Source organism: Pterocles gutturalis, unplaced genomic scaffold (genome assembly GCF_000699245.1).
Source record: "Pterocles gutturalis isolate BGI_N339 unplaced genomic scaffold, ASM69924v1 scaffold30327, whole genome shotgun sequence".
NCBI classification, from domain to species: domain Eukaryota; kingdom Metazoa; phylum Chordata; class Aves; order Pterocliformes; family Pteroclidae; genus Pterocles; species Pterocles gutturalis.
In genome coordinates this window covers 5,423-23,195 of record NW_010116379.1, presented here as the reverse complement: position 1 = coordinate 23,195, position 17,773 = coordinate 5,423, and the positions used below count along the sequence as shown (strand labels likewise).

General features: G+C 37.3%; 1 protein-coding gene across 1 annotated transcript; it reads left to right on the top strand.

Moving 5' to 3' along the window:
* The first annotated feature begins 1,017 nt into the window (after positions 1-1,017).
* BEND5 (BEN domain containing 5) lies at positions 1,018-16,686 on the top strand. Its single transcript, XM_010075496.1, has 4 exons — positions 1,018-1,393; positions 7,494-7,642; positions 12,411-12,624; positions 16,526-16,686. The coding sequence occupies exons 1-4, from the start codon at positions 1,099-1,101 to the stop codon at positions 16,684-16,686; spliced, it is 819 nt and encodes a 272-aa protein (XP_010073798.1). The 5' UTR covers positions 1,018-1,098.
* Positions 16,687-17,773: the final 1,087 nt, after the last annotated feature.

The window sequence follows — 17,773 nt, the reverse complement described above, 5'->3', positions numbered from 1 at the left end:
TATATTTTTTTTTTTTTTTAGAACATGCATGGAGCAGGCGTAACATCAAATAATCTAATTTTCTGACACATTGCTCATGGATATTGTGGTATAGGAATTGATAGTGTCAGCTTCTTGTCTCTAACCTATGAGCTACATTTGCTTTCCTTGCAGTTGCTTGGAAGTTCAAATGCTTTTTCCATATTTGGCCAATAAAACTTAGTGACTTTTACCCATACTGTCATATTTTAATACCACTATCAAGGCCCCAGAAAAGAGGTGTGCTTTAATTCGTAGGGTTTATGCAGATGACTGAAGGTAAATTTCTGCTGAGAGTGCAAAGGAGATGAAGCCTCTGCAATGCAGTACTAATACAGAAGGATTCAGCTGATCAGGAAGATGACACTGGATGATATATTCTGTCTCCAAGTTCTGTGTTTTCAATTCCCTTTCAGTGTTTGCTGTTAGTGTTAACTCAGTCACTTGAATCAGGCAGTTGGGTGAACATGCTAGAAGAATAGTCAGAAAAAGTTTTGTCTCCCTAAGTGTGGGAAGGACAAGCCCTCTGTTCACCAAATGCTGCTTTCATCTCTATTGTTACAGGTGACAAACATAGCACATCGTTGATTCTTTCTCTTACTTATCAGCAAATCCATTGCTGTTGGAAATCTAAATGTTAGGGGTAAACTTCAAAGGAAAAGAGATCCAGATCCAATTTTTTTAAAAGAAATTAGTTATCTTTGTGTATGGAATCAAGTGACCTATATACGCTTAGCTTGCAAGTGTTGCACAAAAGCAGAAAGGCAGGCCTTTAGCCACCTCAGAAGTTTGTACGTGCATTTAGCTGATCAGGTGTGCATGATCGTTATGATGTACATTCACAAGAATCTGATAGGCAAAACATTTTTTGCAGGCAGACTTTGTCTTGCTTTTTTTTGGAAAACAAGAATATTAATTGTTCCCAAGTCTGTAGAATTTTAATTTGTCTTACATCTTACTGCCTTCCTAATTGTTTTATTTTTTTATTGTAACATACAGAGACAAGATGGGAGGAAACAAAGTGAAGGTACACACAAAAGCATTGAAGCAGTTGTTGCTCGGCTTGAAAAACAGAATGGGATGAGTCTCAGTAATGCTTCCAGCCCTGAGGAGGCTTTTATGGAGACTTCGGAAAGCATGAACAACATGGATGATGCTGTAGTTCCTCGGATTCTCTATGAAGAATTGCTGAGGAGTTACCAACAGCAACAAGAAGAAATGAGACATATTCAACAGGAGCTTGAGAGAACACGTAGACAGCTTGTGCAACAGGCAAAGAAGCTAAAGGAGTATGGGGCACTCGTGTCAGAAATGAAAGAGCTCAGAAACTTGAACAGGAGACTCCAGGATGTACTCCTTCTAAGACTAGGTAGTGGTAAGTGCTGGACTTAAATGGGACAAGTTTTAATGAATTTTTCAAGTGTGATCACTAGTAATGGAAACATATTTGAAGAATAGCAGTGGTTGTTAAACTGGACATTGAATGTTAAAAGGGTTTTCTGCTGTGGCTGTACAATATGTGTTGAATTTGTATGCTATGTATGTCTGGGTTTTTCTTTAATGATAGTAGAGATCTTTGTGGTATGGTTGAATCAGAGTTCCATTTTAAGCAGCTGTATTTTAAAGAGTCTTTGACCTTCCAGTATATGCTGAAAATCATAATAAAGCATCATCTGCAAAATATACCAATATGTTCCAGTTGAAAAAAGAAAGGAAAAAAAAAAAAAAAGAAAAGAAGAGGCAGTGCAATGAAGATTTGGGCTAAAATTATTTTATTCTTTTCAGTTAGGGATTTTGTTTGTTGTTATGTAAGTGACTGTGTTACCTTCCCTTTTTTGCCCCCTCTGAAAATTAGTAGCTCGTTAGAATATGGTATACTCCTGAATTTCTTAGCAGTGGCTTTAAACAGCCGTGCTATTTGAAAAATAATGGATTGTTAAAGAATAATTTTAAAAACTTTTTTTTATATTAGTGTCCCGTTTATTAACTTTTGTTACAGAATGCAGGTTTGTGTAATTTGGATTTAAATTTTAAATATCTTGAGTCAATTGCTCATTTGTTTTGGTTTATAACAATTATTCAACCGTTATGTTGGAATAAATGGGGGAAAAAAGATAAAATAAAAAATTCATCCTTTTCATTGAAGATGGTACCCTTGGAATACCTTCAAATATTTTACTAATTTTATACTTATTTGCTATTAGAATGCGGTACTGCTGTGTTGAAGATTTGCTTGGTGACTGAAACTTGGTTAAAATTTGTGCATCCAGACTTAGCATGCTGTTTCTTATGTCTGCCTTTGTGTATCTGGAAACTTAATTTTTGCATGTAAATTGGATATCGGCTCTTCTACTTGACTTGAACGAGTGCATGCAATTTGCATGTGGGTCTGAGTTCTATTCATGTACAAACCCAAACCTGAGAGAGCATGTGCCTGTGCTGTATGTAGCATGTGTTAAGGTGTGCCCGCAAGTTTGGAGACAGGTTCTCAAAGTAGCATCTGATGATTTAAACTGGGTGTTTGATTGTGAATGCTCATCACTGTTACACTGTGCATAATTAAAATGTTATTACTCATTATAAACATTCTAGATAACTTTTTAAATAAAATTAAATAGGCAAGGTTTCCACAGTCTGAAAAACATGATGTGGTTGGCAGTAGATTCCACTGAGTTTTCTAAAATTTTCCTTGGATGGAAAGATGTTTCTTCATCTGCAAGTAGTTAGCTGCAATTTATGTGAATGGAGTACCAGCCAGATGTTAGTAGGCAATGGGGCTGAACAGCGTAAAATACCAATTTAGTTGGTAGACTTGACAGCAATTTGAGTGGTGAGACCAGCAATGAAATGAAGACAGCTTCTGAATTTTGTCTTGTTTCTTTCACTTTAACAAAGAAGGGATGCATTTTTTTTACTTGAGCTGAATCAAGAAAGCTTAGAAGAAAAGGAAAAAAAAAGAAGAAAAAAAGAAAATGAAAAACCCTCCAAAACCTCTTGGAAAAAATGCTGAATCTTCTCTAAATACTGGGCTTGAATTTCCATTCTCTCAATCTGGCACTTGCTTTACAACTGAAAGCAAATCTTGATTACATTGAAGACAAGTCAATTTAATGACATACATAGACAAATATGAATTATAGGTAATTTAAAAAAAAGTCCCTTGTGTTACTACTTGTATGGAACTTTTCATGGATGACAGAGGTACAATTTGGCCCCATGTGCTGTGTCCTTCATGGGCTGTGTGTTTCCTAAGACTCAGTGCATTAACCACTGATAACTCTTGCCTTTCCTTGTAGCCTCATTCACAATAGAGAAGCAGCCATATTCTAGAAAGATCAGTACAAAATCTGTGAATGATTAGAAAGGGAGACATCTTCAGCAAATTATAAATTACAGAGTCTGATGACAGTATGAAAAAGTGCTACTTTTAATTAAGAAATAGATATGTAAAGACTTCTTTAGTCTTCCTTACTTTTCCATCTTATAAATGAGGTATGTTTGGGTATGTGAATAATCTGTGAAAATTGTTCAGAAAATAGATTGCATTCTGAATTCATCTTCAGTTGTAGCGATCTCTTAAACCTAGAGTTTCAAATTACATGTAATTTATGTTACGCTGCACTTCTAGCAGGTTGGACTTAATGCAAACTAATTGCATTTCTGTTTCACCTTAGAGACTTCTGATTTCCTTGCATGAGATGACAGCTGTTTTGTGCTGATGAATTGCAGCTGTGGGAAATGCGTGCCTGTTGCCATTTTAAGCTTGCAGATCAAATATAGAACAGCCTCTTGAGCTAACATTCAGCCAAGTATTTAGTCTCCTAATTTCCCATCAATATGTTGATTTCAGTGAGAAGCTAGCAGTCAATCTGTTTGGCGTTAGACCTGGACCTTCATCTCTGCTGCTAAACTTGAGCCACTCTTGTGGGAAGAGTGAGGTTCTTTATCTTTCGCATGGTGACACTGAATTGCTCGTTGTTCTAAAAGAGCCTTGGAAGCAGATGTGGCAAATGACAGTAGTGAAATCAGTACGGATCTGTGGGGATACGTTGAAGCTGCTTTATGATTTTGGTATGCTGGTGCCCAACAGATCCCTTCCTGGAGGAGGCAGGCGTTTGACCAGGGCTCTAGGGACCAAAGCGGTGGGGGAACGATGACTGTCGTGGAAGAGGTCACAGTATCCCTCATCCGAGCTTCCTGAAGAATGTGTGCAGCAAAGCCTCTTTTCCCTTGCCCTCTTAAGGATCAGGAAGCCCCATGATCATAGGCCTTTGCAGTTTATCTTTGTTCTGCTGTACCTCAAAACAGACCAGTTTGCCCTGGTTTTATCAATAGAGAGGTGATTTAGAGAATTAAATGACTGACTCTTCCCCGTAGGCCTAACTTAAAATAGTCCTTGGATTGCAAAAGATAAGAATTTCAATAACTCTTGAAAAAAGTAGTTGTCTCCAGGGTAAGATCTGAGCATTTTACTATGGTTGTATATGGCCAGAAGTAGTGAAGTTGTATCAGGGATAATGTTTAGATGATGTTCGGTCCCTGATAAATACTGCATTTTCATGTTGTAGCGCTAAGAATTAGTGTTGCTCTAAAGTCGGAGAGTATATTCACCTTCATTCATTCATCAGCACACACAGAGCCCTCCAAGTGGTTATTTTTAATCCCCGTTTAATTTCAGTGATCCAGTTTGCAGTGTCTTGGGAGTAACACCGGGATAGGGAGAATGAAAGGGTATTTGTGTCTTGCCACATGAATTACTATTATTCAGCTTTTTGTTTTTTTGATGTAAAGTCCAATGTTTCTATCGAGTACCTTATAGAATATTTTCCTTTCTCAGACTCCTGTTGTTTTCGTTCAAATTCTGGTAGACCATGTGGAAAACCAGCTTGCTGCTTACAAATGTATATTGACTGCTTTATTGGTTAATTTATTTTGGTTTATTTACTAATTTTTGAGTAGCGTGTAGCCTAAGATGCATTTTTGAGGAAAAGAGGTGATGAAGGGAAGCCGCCTACCTCTTCATCCTGCGTCTGGACTTGCTGACCTCTCAGATATTATGGAAACTTTACAGTCAGAAGGAGAAAGATTTTGTAATAAACCTTTTGTTTCCTTTTTGCATTCTGAAGAATTGTCTTTATTTTTTTATGATCCTTATTACAGAAGTGCTATCATTGTTAAGCCTGTAGATAGTGGTACACATTTTTATATGTCCTATTCATCATTAAAATCAGATGCAGAGCACAAGATCTACAGAAGAGAGGAAAGAAAGCAATAATGCGGGTTCCACGTCTAATTCACAACATGCTGGGTTGAAAATACAGTTTTTAGTAGTTGGTGAAAATAGCTGTGAAGACTACCTGCACAGAGGCAGATTTCTGTTTGAGAAATAATAATGAGTAGAATATAATATAAAAGACGATTTAAAGGCTTTCTGTTGGTGACTTCTAAGCAGTAAAGCGTGAATTGCAATTGAGGTTTTTCTGACCTGGTTACTGTGGACTTCAATCAGCTGTTTTTCTTGGAACTCCAGAAATGAAATCACAACTGTGTGTCAATATATTATTATAAACAAAACAGTAAAAGACTTCTTTAGTCTAAAAGACTTTCCAGTAAAAGAATTTAAACTGAGATAAACGTTTCCTTCTGGGAAGAAAGTGGTTGTACTTAGGTGTCTTCCTCAACTTGACTTTCAAAGTGTAAGAAAACTCAAAGTAGCACTTTGTAACAGCTAAAAGATCACTTCTGAAGTTCACGCTGGCAATTAGCGTTACTGCATCTATTTGTTCAGGTGTGCCCACGGTGAGATGTGTGCAGGCTTTGGGTGCTTTAATCAATCCAGGGCTTTCCCCCAATCTCAATTGGTTTAGCAGTCTCAAGTTTAGAAAGTTTAGCTTGTTTTGGCTGTACCATTGTATATGCATGATAGTAGAGGTTCTTACTAAGATTACTATGAAATTATAATGCCGGTGGTGTTTTTTTTTGGATTTCTGTATTTGTGCCGTGCTTGCATTGCATATGGCTCTTAAGACCCTGTTGGTGGCAATGCAGTATAGGGTTATCCGAGTTGCCAAGACAACTTGTAGTTATTGCTGAGTGTCAAGTGGCAGTCAGCTGAGAACATTTAGCTAGCTATGCAGGTATAGAATAAGCTATAGGATGACACGGAAGAAATGCCGATATCACTGGGTAGTAATCTGTAAATCCAGTTTCACAAAGGAGGAGGAATGAATACTTGTTCAGGTACAGGAACTATTTAAGATACATGACTCAAGACACAAGCTCTGGTGCCAACTTGACTTGCAGAGTTAGATCAATTCAGGGCTTGGTCTATGCGTACAAACACTGAGGAGGGGTGCTGAACAGTGACCTCATTATTGAATTGTCATTTGTTGAAGATGTCACGGTTGGGCTACAGAGTGCTGCAGTGCGGTCAGCTCCAACCTGGTACAATCTAGTTCTTACAAGTGGGTGAGTTTATCCTTACAGGTCCTGTAAGCGTCTGATTACTATGGTGTCCAGGGTCTAAGCTGACAACTTTGCAGTGTCAATGAACCCCCGTCTGTGCGTGGAACTTCAGTGACTGCTGGAGCTTCTCATGACCCCAGAGATAGACATCAAGAGACAATGATATGCTTGGGGCCGTAACCTGTTCTAGACTTCTGGTGCAACCACTGCAATGAATGCGATAGTGAAACCTAGTTCACAAATTATTTTTTTTTTGTTCTTCTACCTTTTTAGGAACACTTAATAAATTTGATCTGGAAAAGTTGATGACTGACAAAATAGTTATCCTCCTTTAAAGCCTCAAGCATATGCTTGGAAGTATTCTGTTGTTTAATCTGTGCTTAATTTTTGTTCATTACATTAAAAATAAAAATCTGTGTTGGATGGATTGGACAATCAAAATTCTAATTTATGTGTTTTTTCTTAATCTTTGATACTCTTTCCATGCATGGTACTTTAGCATAAGTAGCCTAAGCCTGTTTCCTTTATAGCATTTCTCTAGATCCTCACTATTTTTAGTATACCAGTTATATCTAAAGAGATTTCAAATTTTTATAAAATTTGTAATTCTTTATGGATAATTTATATAATAATCACAGTAAATTGCACAGGTTTCTATGCCGCAATATAGTAATTCTTATGTGAAGACTTACTGTTGTTGCTTTTGGTTTATAATTTCAGTGTCATTTTAACATATTTTCTGTAGTGTGCATTGAAGCAATTTTATCCATATCTTTAAGAAAAAAATTAAACTTTTAAATTAAAAAATTAAACATTTTAATGTTTATAAAGCAGAGTTACTTATCCTGCTTTTATTTATCGACTTCCAAAAGTAGGGTTTTGGTCTAGACTCTTTTCTGACTTTAAAACGAACATGACTAATGTGTTATTTTATGCTAACCATGGGTGATGAAGTGATTGATTTCCTGTTCTCTGGGATAGCAGACAGCTCTCTTTTCTTAACTGTCTAGGACCTACCATTGAGCTTGAAAAAGTAAAACAAGAACCAATTGAGCCTGAACCTGAGGTACAGAAGACCTTCAATGAGGAAGCAAACACATCAACGTACTATCCTGCCCCTGTTCCAGTAATGGACAAGTATATTCTCGAGAATGGAAAGGTATTTTCAATTAAATACAGCATGAATAGTTTGTAAATGTCCATCAGATTATTTTCTTGTGGAATTTTCATTATATCAGGTGTTTTGTGTGGTAGCAGCTCATACAGACTTCCTCAGCTTTCATAAAGGTGTGCTATTATGCTGAGGAAAGTTATGAAATTACACAAATATGAACAGCATAAAAAATGATCCTCAGTGATGAGAGAATTGAATGGTTTTCAATGCAAGGAGTATAATTATTAAATATGCATGCACAAGCACATTGGCATGGTCTTCAGTTGGTGACATGCATAAATCCATCAAATGTAGACCAAAGTCAGTAACCCACATTATAAAGTTACATTAGTCTATTTAACAGAAATACTTTTTCATAAAACATCTTTAATGTTTTTAATGTGCTGTAGTCATATTGCAGAGAAGCCTTCATGTTTTGGTTGAATTGGAGTCCAGTAGATCATTATGAACCCTGGAGTGAAAATGGGCTCCTTGAATCTGGTGGGAGCGTTGCCACTGAACTGAGCTGATCCAGTACTACTTTACAGATACTTTTATAAAGTTGGTGAAATACCATCTAGCTACAGTTTGCCAGAACCCAGTTGATAGTTTTTCAGACTTCAGCATGTTTAACACATTGCCTGCTAGCCTACCAAGGCCTGCTTTTATAGCTGTTGTCATTATCATTAAATGAATGTTATATTTCTTTTACAAAACTGTGCATCCTTCAGAATTGCCTATGCAGATCCTGTTTCTTATACATTCAGTACCACAATCTGAGAACCTTTTAGGAGGAAACTTCCATTTCAACTTTGGCATACAGTGGAATATCATGAAGTATTGCATTTTCAGTTTCTGTTACAAGATTGACTTCACAAGTGTCTGCCATTCTTGAAGATTAATTCAACATAATTGTTGAGGACAAAATGTATGTGAAAAATAGTATTATCTTGGCAGTTTGACAGGTATTTGGTTCAGATGGCTTTCTTGCCTAATATATTTAACATGTGTCGTTTGCTTGTATATTTTGTATATATTTGTGCAGTGAAAACTTGGCATATATTGCTGTGAGAGTTTCGTTTATCTCCTTTTTTTTTTTTCTGCTTCAGGTCTGTGGGATAGGGCACATCCTTTAGTACTTGAACGCAGCTTTTCCTGAACCTTTATTTCATCTCCCAGCTTCTTGGCACTTCTGTTGCTGAAGTTTCTCTGTCTTTACAGATATTAATCTCTCCTTAACTTTTCTTTTTGCAATTTTGGTCTTTCTTTAAGTTTGCCTATTTATTGGGGCTTCAGCCAGCTCAGATGCCAGAAATCTGAACTAATAATGGTTTTAGAGTGTTGGAAAGTGTTTTTTCTCAGTTTCCCTTATTTATGGCTTTTTTTCATTACTCCTTTATTGACATGCACCACTAAAGCAGTTGAAATGCTGTTTTAGAAATCTTGCCCTTTGTGGTATCAGATTTTATTGTAGTAGGATTCTTTTAAAGCAGATAAATCTCTCCTCTTCAGAGGGAGAACAGAGTTACCAAAAAGAGCCTATGGCATCCATTTAAAGAAAAGAAAAAAGAAGAAGAAGAAAAAAAAAAGTTCATTTTCTGAGATACATTTTAGATATATTGCACAGCTTAGCACAGTTGTGGTGGTGAGCATTACTTTCAGTTTGCTGTTGTTTCTGTTGCATTGTGCTTGAAGGTTAATCCTGCAGTTGCTGAAATTGGGGGTAAAGTTCTCATTGATTCATCAAGCCAAGGGTCTGGCCCATAGGGCAGCTCTTCCAGCAAGAAAGAAATGGCTTCTGAATCTGGAGTACAGTAAGCTTCCCGTAGCATGGGGAGTAATAGGAAACAGTACCAAGCCTGTTTTACAGAGAGGTAAACTGAGACTTGGACAGATTAAATTCCTTGCGGTAACAGTGCTAGAAATAGAAAAAGGGAGACATAAGATTTCTGTGTCTGTGGCTGTCTGTCACGTAGTTGCTTTTACCATAGGTGTTTCATAGCAGAGAGAACTTTTTTTAATAAAGGATGCATGTTCAAAGAAGAGATATCTGTCTGAAACATAAATATTAAAAATGCTTGCTGTAACTTGTTGTTTTAAATACCTTAAAACTAATTAATAATGTTGTAGATTAAGAGACTAAGCAATCTAGCAAAGACAATCCCTAATTTTGGCAGAGGGCAATCAGATTTTTGATCAAATCCAGCAGTCTCTACTACTAATGTAATACAGATATCCAAAATTTGGCATGTCCCAACATTTCTAATCTTGGTTATTTTATACGTAACTCTATACTCATTTTTAGAGATAACTTTTCCAAGATCAAGACAGAAATAACTGAATTCTAACTGGAACGTGGTTGTTTTCTGAGCGCAGACCATTCACTCTGATTGAAGTTGTTTTACACAACATGTAGAGAGCACCAAAAGAGTGTGAATTTTTTTAAAGCAATTGTGAAGAGGCTTGACAACACAGAAGGAAGGAAAAAGAGGGGTGTTCATCTTGTGTTTATTACTAGTACCGTTTCTGTCCGTTACAAATTCTAAATACCATGTGGACTTGTGAAAAGCTGCTTCAAAATCCCCTTAGTGTAGAAAATTCTTCAGGAGAGGCAGCTTGCTTTGTGGCTTTATACTTTGAGGAAGTTAAGCTTTTAATTTGTTTTTTGTAAGGTAGCTGGTAGCCAAACCATTCATATTTTTCTATTTAAGTTTTTAAACAACTAGTTGCTTTTGAAGGATGCTGTCATACTAAAAAATTTCTTCAGGTTATAGCCCTCATTAATAATTAAAGCAGGTTTCCATTTAAAGGAAAAATGGAATTCAGTTGAATACAGGCAGTAGAATTATGAGTCTATAAAATTTTACAGTAGCTTTTTCCAATTTTCATTGCATTTAATGGGACTTAATGTGATACTGTTCAGATCTGTATGGGTAGCAGGCACAGTTTTATGTAATACCACATGAAAGGAGCGAAAATAAGAAAAAGAGCAAAACGGTTAAGGCAAACAGAGTCTCCTAACATAGTTTTGCTGTATAATTTTCTTTCCAGTTATTTTTTTTTAATGGTGAAGAGGCAGTAAGTTTTTATTATAGTGTTAGAGAAAGAACCTCCATTTGATCAGATTTTATGAAACCTAAGTTTTAGATATAACAGTCCAATTGATACATGTTTTTGGTATTTAACACTTACAGAATTATCTGAAAGGACGTTCTATCTTTTCAGTAATTAGACTAGCTAGGTCATGCTAGATAGCTTGTCATGGATGATGAGCAAGTGTGGGTCCGACTGAATGAAGTTCATCACCACGCGAACAAAGCTTTCTGTGTGCAGAGGCAGTTCAGGTGTCTGCTCTGTACTCCAGGAACTAGAAGCATAAACATAAAAGGTACAAAATATTCTCTGTGGTTCTTCACAGGGCCAGCATTTGTGCCCAGTTGGGCTTACTGGTTGCACTCATCTGAGACCCATGCTGATTACTAGTGAAGTTATTTTCCTTGCTGTTGCTTGATGGTGTCTTAGTCATCAGGACTATCAGCTCAAACATACACAGTGCCAGCCTAAGGACGGTTCTCATATTCTCGTCCTGCATTCATTTTAGGTTTGGAGCCCTGGGAAGCTTGGGGTAGAGAGACGGGGTAGCTTTGTGGGAATCAACCCACCATAGTCAATGCTGAGCAAGACTAATAAGCGCAACTAGTCTCGAGCAGCTTCCTTTTGGAGACTCTACAATGGCCTCACACTGCCTTTCCCAGTACCCATATTGTCCTGCTTTACTACTTCAGTGAAATATCTCTGGTCCCCACTGCCTGCATAATGGAAAGTTTATGATGTTGCATGATCCACAAAACAGTATTCTCCTGGATAGATCGATTGTACGTGATAGGCAAACTTCATGATAGAATTGGAAGCTGACAAAACTTTCAAACTCTCTTGGCATATATTGAAATTGTAGCTCTCAAAATCCTTTCTCCCCTTCTAGTTGCTTTAAATGATCAGGCTGAATTTTGCCAACAGGTACAGGATATGACTTGGGAAGTATTTCCCTCTCTACTGCCTCCAAAATATGCTTTCAGTAGAGTCTGTTTCAGCCAAAGCAAAGCTTTCACACTGAAGACAATGTTTCATCTTACTCCTGAATTAGGCTGGTGCAACTGCTTGGTTTATATGCTGTGCATACCTTTATAATACAGATGTGTTTACTGTTTCCTTCTTCTGTCTCTGTTCCTGAACATAGTCTTTCAGGTGATAGACTATGTTGAGGCAAAAAGTAGAGAGTAAGAAGAATTGAGAACAAAAAGGAACTATATTATGTAAGAGGTTGACTTGATGGTGTCTTAGTCATCAGGACTATCAGGTCAAACATACACAGCGCCAGCCTAAGGATGGTTGATGAGCAAGTGTGGGTCCGACTGAATGAAGTTCATCACCACGTGAACAAAGCTTTCTGTGTGCAGAGGCAGTTCAGGTGTCTGCTCTGTACTTCAGGAACTAGAAGCATAAACATAAAAGGTACAAAATATTCTCTGTGGTTCTTCACAGGGCCAGCATTTGTGCCCAGTTGGGCTTGCTGGTTGCACTCATGTGAGACCCATGCTGATTACTAGTGAACTCCCTGACCCACAAAGTTGTAGAAATTTCAGAATTAGGCAAAATGGATTTGTTCAGCCCTTATTACTGTTATTATAGTACCTAATATTAATGTTCGTACAGCACTTGGATACTGTTGTGTGCTACATACCATAGATAAGTTGTTATTATTACTACCTTCTAGGTCCATCTTGGCAGTGGAATTTGGGTAGATGAGGAGAAATGGCACCAGCTGCAAGTAACACAAGGAGATTCAAAGTATACAAAAAATCTAGCGGTTATGATTTGGGGAACAGATGTTCTCAAGAACAGAAGTGTCACAGGAGTTGCAACCAAAAAAAAGAAAGATGCCGTTCCCAAGCCACCTCTCTCACCTCACAAATTAAGCATTGTCAGAGGTAGGTTATTTGAAAACTTTTGCTTCCTGCTTTGGAGTTTAACTATTAATCATTGAGTTGAAAGATGCTTCTTTTCAGCTCATATTAAATTAACTGATTAAAACCTGTAATTCAAATTGCTATTGCATTGTGAAGTGCATACTTATTCAGGAAAAGTGAAGCACATTGCAATAGCTGTGCACAGTGCAGGCCTTTGCAGCTGAAGAGTTGTACTTCAGTGAGGTTAAAGAAGATCATCACTTTGAACCACTTGCAGGACAGGACTCTGAGCCTGGAGAACACCATGTTGTTCTGGATTTCATTTATAACTTAGTGATTTTTTTTTAAATGCATATATTCCTTCTAACAAGCCTGAGAGTAGCTTTACCACATTCTTTCATCCAGAATGTAACCAGCTCTGGCATGAGGCACAGAAACCATTATAGCTGTGACTGTAAGCATACAAATACCTTCAAAGGCAAGAAAGAATAGTGTTACCCTTCTAAGTGGAGCAAATGGAAATAGTAAAAATTAATTGTTGCACTTGAAATGGAATTTGAACAGGAAGGATAAATTGCTGACCCATGTGGCAGGAGAAATTGCAATGACACTTTCAGTAACTGCAAGCCTGAGTCCATGTATGTAGTACTTAGAGAAAGCCTTCTCCTTTATTTAAAATGAATAGTGAATTTCAGTCCCTTTGTATCATCGTGCTTGTGTTTTGCATTCATTTCTGTCTCTTTTGGTATTTCAGGCTTCTTTTTAAGTCAGAACTGAGTTGGTTCCTCATGGAATACATACTGAAATTAGATTTTTAGGTTTTGTATTCGTACTAAATTGCAGTAGGGCTGAAAGAAATCTCCGTATTTGATCGAGCTTCAATAGTCTGCATTTCCTGTTCTTAGTTGCTACGTGCTCTTAACGATGAACTCTTTAAGAGCTGTTGTAATCTACCTTGCAAGTATCATGTTTTGGAAGTAAGAAATGTGATTCCTGTTTGAGTGTGTGCATGTGTCTGTCTGTGTTGTGTGGGGAAAAGTTGGAAACTGATATTCGTACTGTATCTTTTCTTAGTTTGTAAGAAATGAGTAAAAGACATGGGGTTTTTTTAACTAATATGTGTTATATGTGGAAGTGCAAGCTGTTCCACACTGATTTTCTAGTTCTGGCTGGGGCCTTTGGTGCAATCCTAACACATGTAGTAAAGTAATGAGGTACTGGCCACGTAAGGAATCCACTCTGTGGCTGTGGCAACCCTTGTGAGCTCCTAATGGGAGACAGAATTGGTTACCCAGATGCACACTTACAGACACAGTCAAAAGGGTTCCTGTGCACTGGCCCATTGCAAAGAGTTTTCTAGTTTCCTTGCTAGAGGCTGTTGCTCCCCAGCACTCCTGGCAAGGTTGCTTCTGTGAAAATTTCTTCTTCTGTTTCAGTCAGGGCTAGTCTGTGTTGCTAGAGCCGTTAAAATTATAGCTTTCTTCTAACTCCCCTTGTTTTGACAACGGTGAGTTTGGGAATATGCTCCAACAGGTATGTGCTGAGAGGCAGATGGGGCCCGTCCCTTTCTTCTCTTCCATATTTTTATACTTTCCAGCAATTCACCTCTTCTCTATTTCCTCGTTTTTCTGTGTATTCTATCATACTATTGATTCCAGCCTTAACCCTCATTTGAATTCTGCTGTTCCACACCCTGGTTTTCCATGTTCCTTTTCCCAGTGTTTTTTTCCGTCTTGTCTTTGACTGCCTTTTTGTTAGACTCAAGACCGTACAGTCTCCTCTTGAAACATTTAAAGGTTGCATGGCTGATGTTGAGGTGGCAGCAGACAGACTTCCTGTGTCAGAGGTACTGGGTAGCACATAACCGTGATTTTCCACATCGTGTGGCCTTTGCATTTGCATCAGCGTTAGCAGCTCTTGCCCCATCATGCCAGCAGTCTTTCTTGGAAAGCTACAAGTGATCAAATAAGTTATTAAGTTACGGAGAAATGGAGAAGAAAGCAAAACAAAACAAATGAGTAGCAAGTGGACAAACGGTGAAATGCGAGGAAGTTAGAGTTTACACGGCCAGTGACTTGGATCAGGCATCACAGATAGAAATAAAGCTCCTGGTTAGCATTTGAGGTCGTCTTGAATTTTTGGTCCAGTCAGAAGTGCAAAGGGGTATCTGCATCTCCTCTAAAGCCAAAAGACGAAGAAGCAGAACCCCCAAATCACTCTTTGGAACCCCTAAGCCAGCATCCTTATGTGACTACTAAGCTGCTATTTCTGCAGCCCCTCATAGAAATGGAAGAGATCGAAGGGGAAGGACTTTGATGACTGACATAGATCTGTCTGGGTCACACTGGCTTTAAGAATCACAGCTGCTGAATGAGTTCTGTTGAGTGATTCTTTGCTTGACATTGTTGCCAAAACTAATAACATAGCCCGGATTTTACTGGAAGTTCACCTTACTAGGTGTATCTGCTGCAACCTGGGAGTATTCCTGAGATTGTTGTAGTAAAAGTTTATGTCCTACAGACACACTGGGTTTCTTCAGGTTCTCAGTGACATGCCTCTTCTTAGGTGCCGCATTTCAAATCGTAGTTTAGTGATGATCAGCATTTCAGCTATCAGGCTGCATACTGATAAATTTTATTTATTTTACATTCAGTACATCTTACAACATAAAATTGACATTGCTTTAGATGTTCTCATTATTTTGTGGACGCAGGCTAGCTTATTTAAAATAGACTTTTGAACAACAGCGTTAGCTCTTAATGTGTCTGATATCTCTAGCTTCTTAAAAATCCCTACTGTGTAGTATGTAATAATGAAATTATATAAGTATGATGCATGAGCACTCTTATAAACCTTGTTAATGCAAAAATAACCTTTTATAAAACTTCTGAGAGGTTTCAAAATGAACTACAAAGCATGCGTAGTACTTAATTTCCATAACTTTTTAATATGATGCATTAGAAATGTTATAAACCATGTTAATTAAGTGGTAATCTCTGTGGCTTTCTATATATGAAGCAATAAACGGCTACTGGAACAGATTACTAGGCAAAGCAGAACAGAGTTTGTTTAATCAGTCTGGGAAGCCTGCAAAACAAAATACATTGTCCTGGTTAGGAAGACAAAACCCCAAACCTGCCTGTCACTAAGGAGTTGGGTGTGTTAAACCACGTCTAATTTCAGTAACTTCTGCAGGATTCTGGCACTGAACTACCGCCTCTGTGGAGCAGAGTTGTCTCAACTTTCATTGCCCTCATTGCTTTTGCAGTTATGACTATTGCTTGCTTTTTGTTTTCCAATTAAGTTTACAAAAGTGTATTGCGCAAACGTGCAAGAAGATGGCTCTCACCCTGAAAAATCTATTAATAAAAGTGAAATACGCCCAGGGACAGGGTGTCTGATAAAGATGCAGACATTAATGCATGTTGAACAGATTTAAAAACTAAAATAAATTGATTAATGTCTTCTCCTACTGGTTACTGCTTCTCTTCCTAACCATAATCATTCGCTTATGGTCTTGTAGGTGTGATGGTAGGAGGGACTCAGTGAACTGTAGATAGCAACAGTTCTAGTGAGAGCATTCACCTGGGAGAAGATCCTAAATCTGCTGTGGAGATACGGACAAATACAAGAGTTAGGCAGGCAAAACTGACACTGTAAAAGGTGGGGTTTAGCCTTGGTTCTGTATAGAAAGCCTATCAATGTAGACACTGCGTAACTGGAAGTTGGACATGACAAAGATTCAAGCTCGGTGAAAAATCTTGTCTTTAACAAGATAGTGAATCAATGAAAGCTTCTGTTGTCTTGCAACAAATACAGTGCTTACTCAATGCTGTCTCTTGAGTAGTTAGCTCAACAAATGGGTGTATTCTTTTCTAGAAGTATACTAATGGCTCTTTCTTTTTTTTTTTTTTCTCCCCAGAATGTTTGTATGATAGAATAGCACAAGAAACTGTGGATGAAACAGAAATTGCACAGAGACTCTCCAAAGTCAACAAGTACATCTGTGAAAAAATAATGGATATCAATAAATCGTCTAAAAATGAAGAAAGGAGAGAAAGTGCAAAGTACAATTTGCAATAAATTTTGGATTTTTAATAAAGTCTTAGTGTTTTACTTAAGTGTTGTTTTTTGATTTGTGTGGCACTTTTGCTGATGGGAGAAACTGACTTCAAGCGTTACTCCTATAACTGATTAATTTTTTGAGCAGTTCTGTCAAAAGCCTTTCTATGGTGTAATCTGCTTGTAAATAATGTAAGATATATTGTAAGTCAACTCATAATGAAACAGTGAATTTTCAAAGGTTTTTCCAATGAGTTGCAGTATGTTATCTGCAGTTCTGTATATAGGTTGTAATTCTGCGAACACCAACCCTTTTTGCCTACATTTTGTTGTCCTGCAGTTAGTGGATCTAGGTGCAGTGGACATCTGCGTAGAAGGAAGAACTGTACAAAATCCACTTTGCTATTAAAAAGGGTTTTATTGTATTTTACAAAGTGTTTTTCTGAACTGAAATTTTAATCTGTTTGTTTTTATAAATCTTTGTTTTGATCTCTAACAATATATTTGGTCAAAAACACATAAAGAATGCCTCTTTTTCACTTATTATCTTGTACTTAGATCACCATTGCTGTCATAGTTTAAAAAAACCCAAACAACAAAGAACCCAAAGCTGTAAGTTGTAAAAACATGGTAATTTATTAAAAAAAAAAAAAAAAAATTAAAATCTAAAAGCAGTTCTTTTTCAGGCACCAATGCACTTTTCAGATTTCTGGTTATGGTAAAATGCTCTTCAGTATGTCCACATTCCTGTTCTTGAAACACTATATTTTTAGTGTATTTGTATTCTCAGTCGATTTAAAGATTGCCACACTATGGCAAGATTATGTATAATGGAAAATTTAGTACATTTCCTCTAAGTCCATAGTTTAACAACAAACACTTTTAGCACAAATTTAAATAAAAAATAAAAATAATTTTCTACATTGAAGTTAGATTTGTGATGTGGAGTTATAAGGAATAATTTGTTGTGGGTCTGAATTATACCTGATTGTCTGTAAGTGGAAGAAAACAGCCTTAAGTCTTGTTTCATGAAGGATTTTAGGAGTAAGGTTTGTAGAGATAACTTAGGGCCTGGACTGTTGAGGATTTGTTATATTTGTGATCTTAG

Bases quoted from the DNA above. Each gene is read 5' to 3' on its own strand.
- BEND5 (XM_010075496.1), top strand. From the start codon at position 1,099: ATGAGTCTCAGTAATGCTTCCAGCCCTGAGGAGGCTTTTATGGAGACT. The intron at 7,643-12,410 runs GTATTTTCAATT...ACTACCTTCTAG, and splicing joins ATATTCTCGAGAATGGAAAG to GTCCATCTTGGCAGTGGAAT. The intron at 12,625-16,525 runs GTAGGTTATTTG...TTTTCTCCCCAG, and splicing joins CAAATTAAGCATTGTCAGAG to AATGTTTGTATGATAGAATA.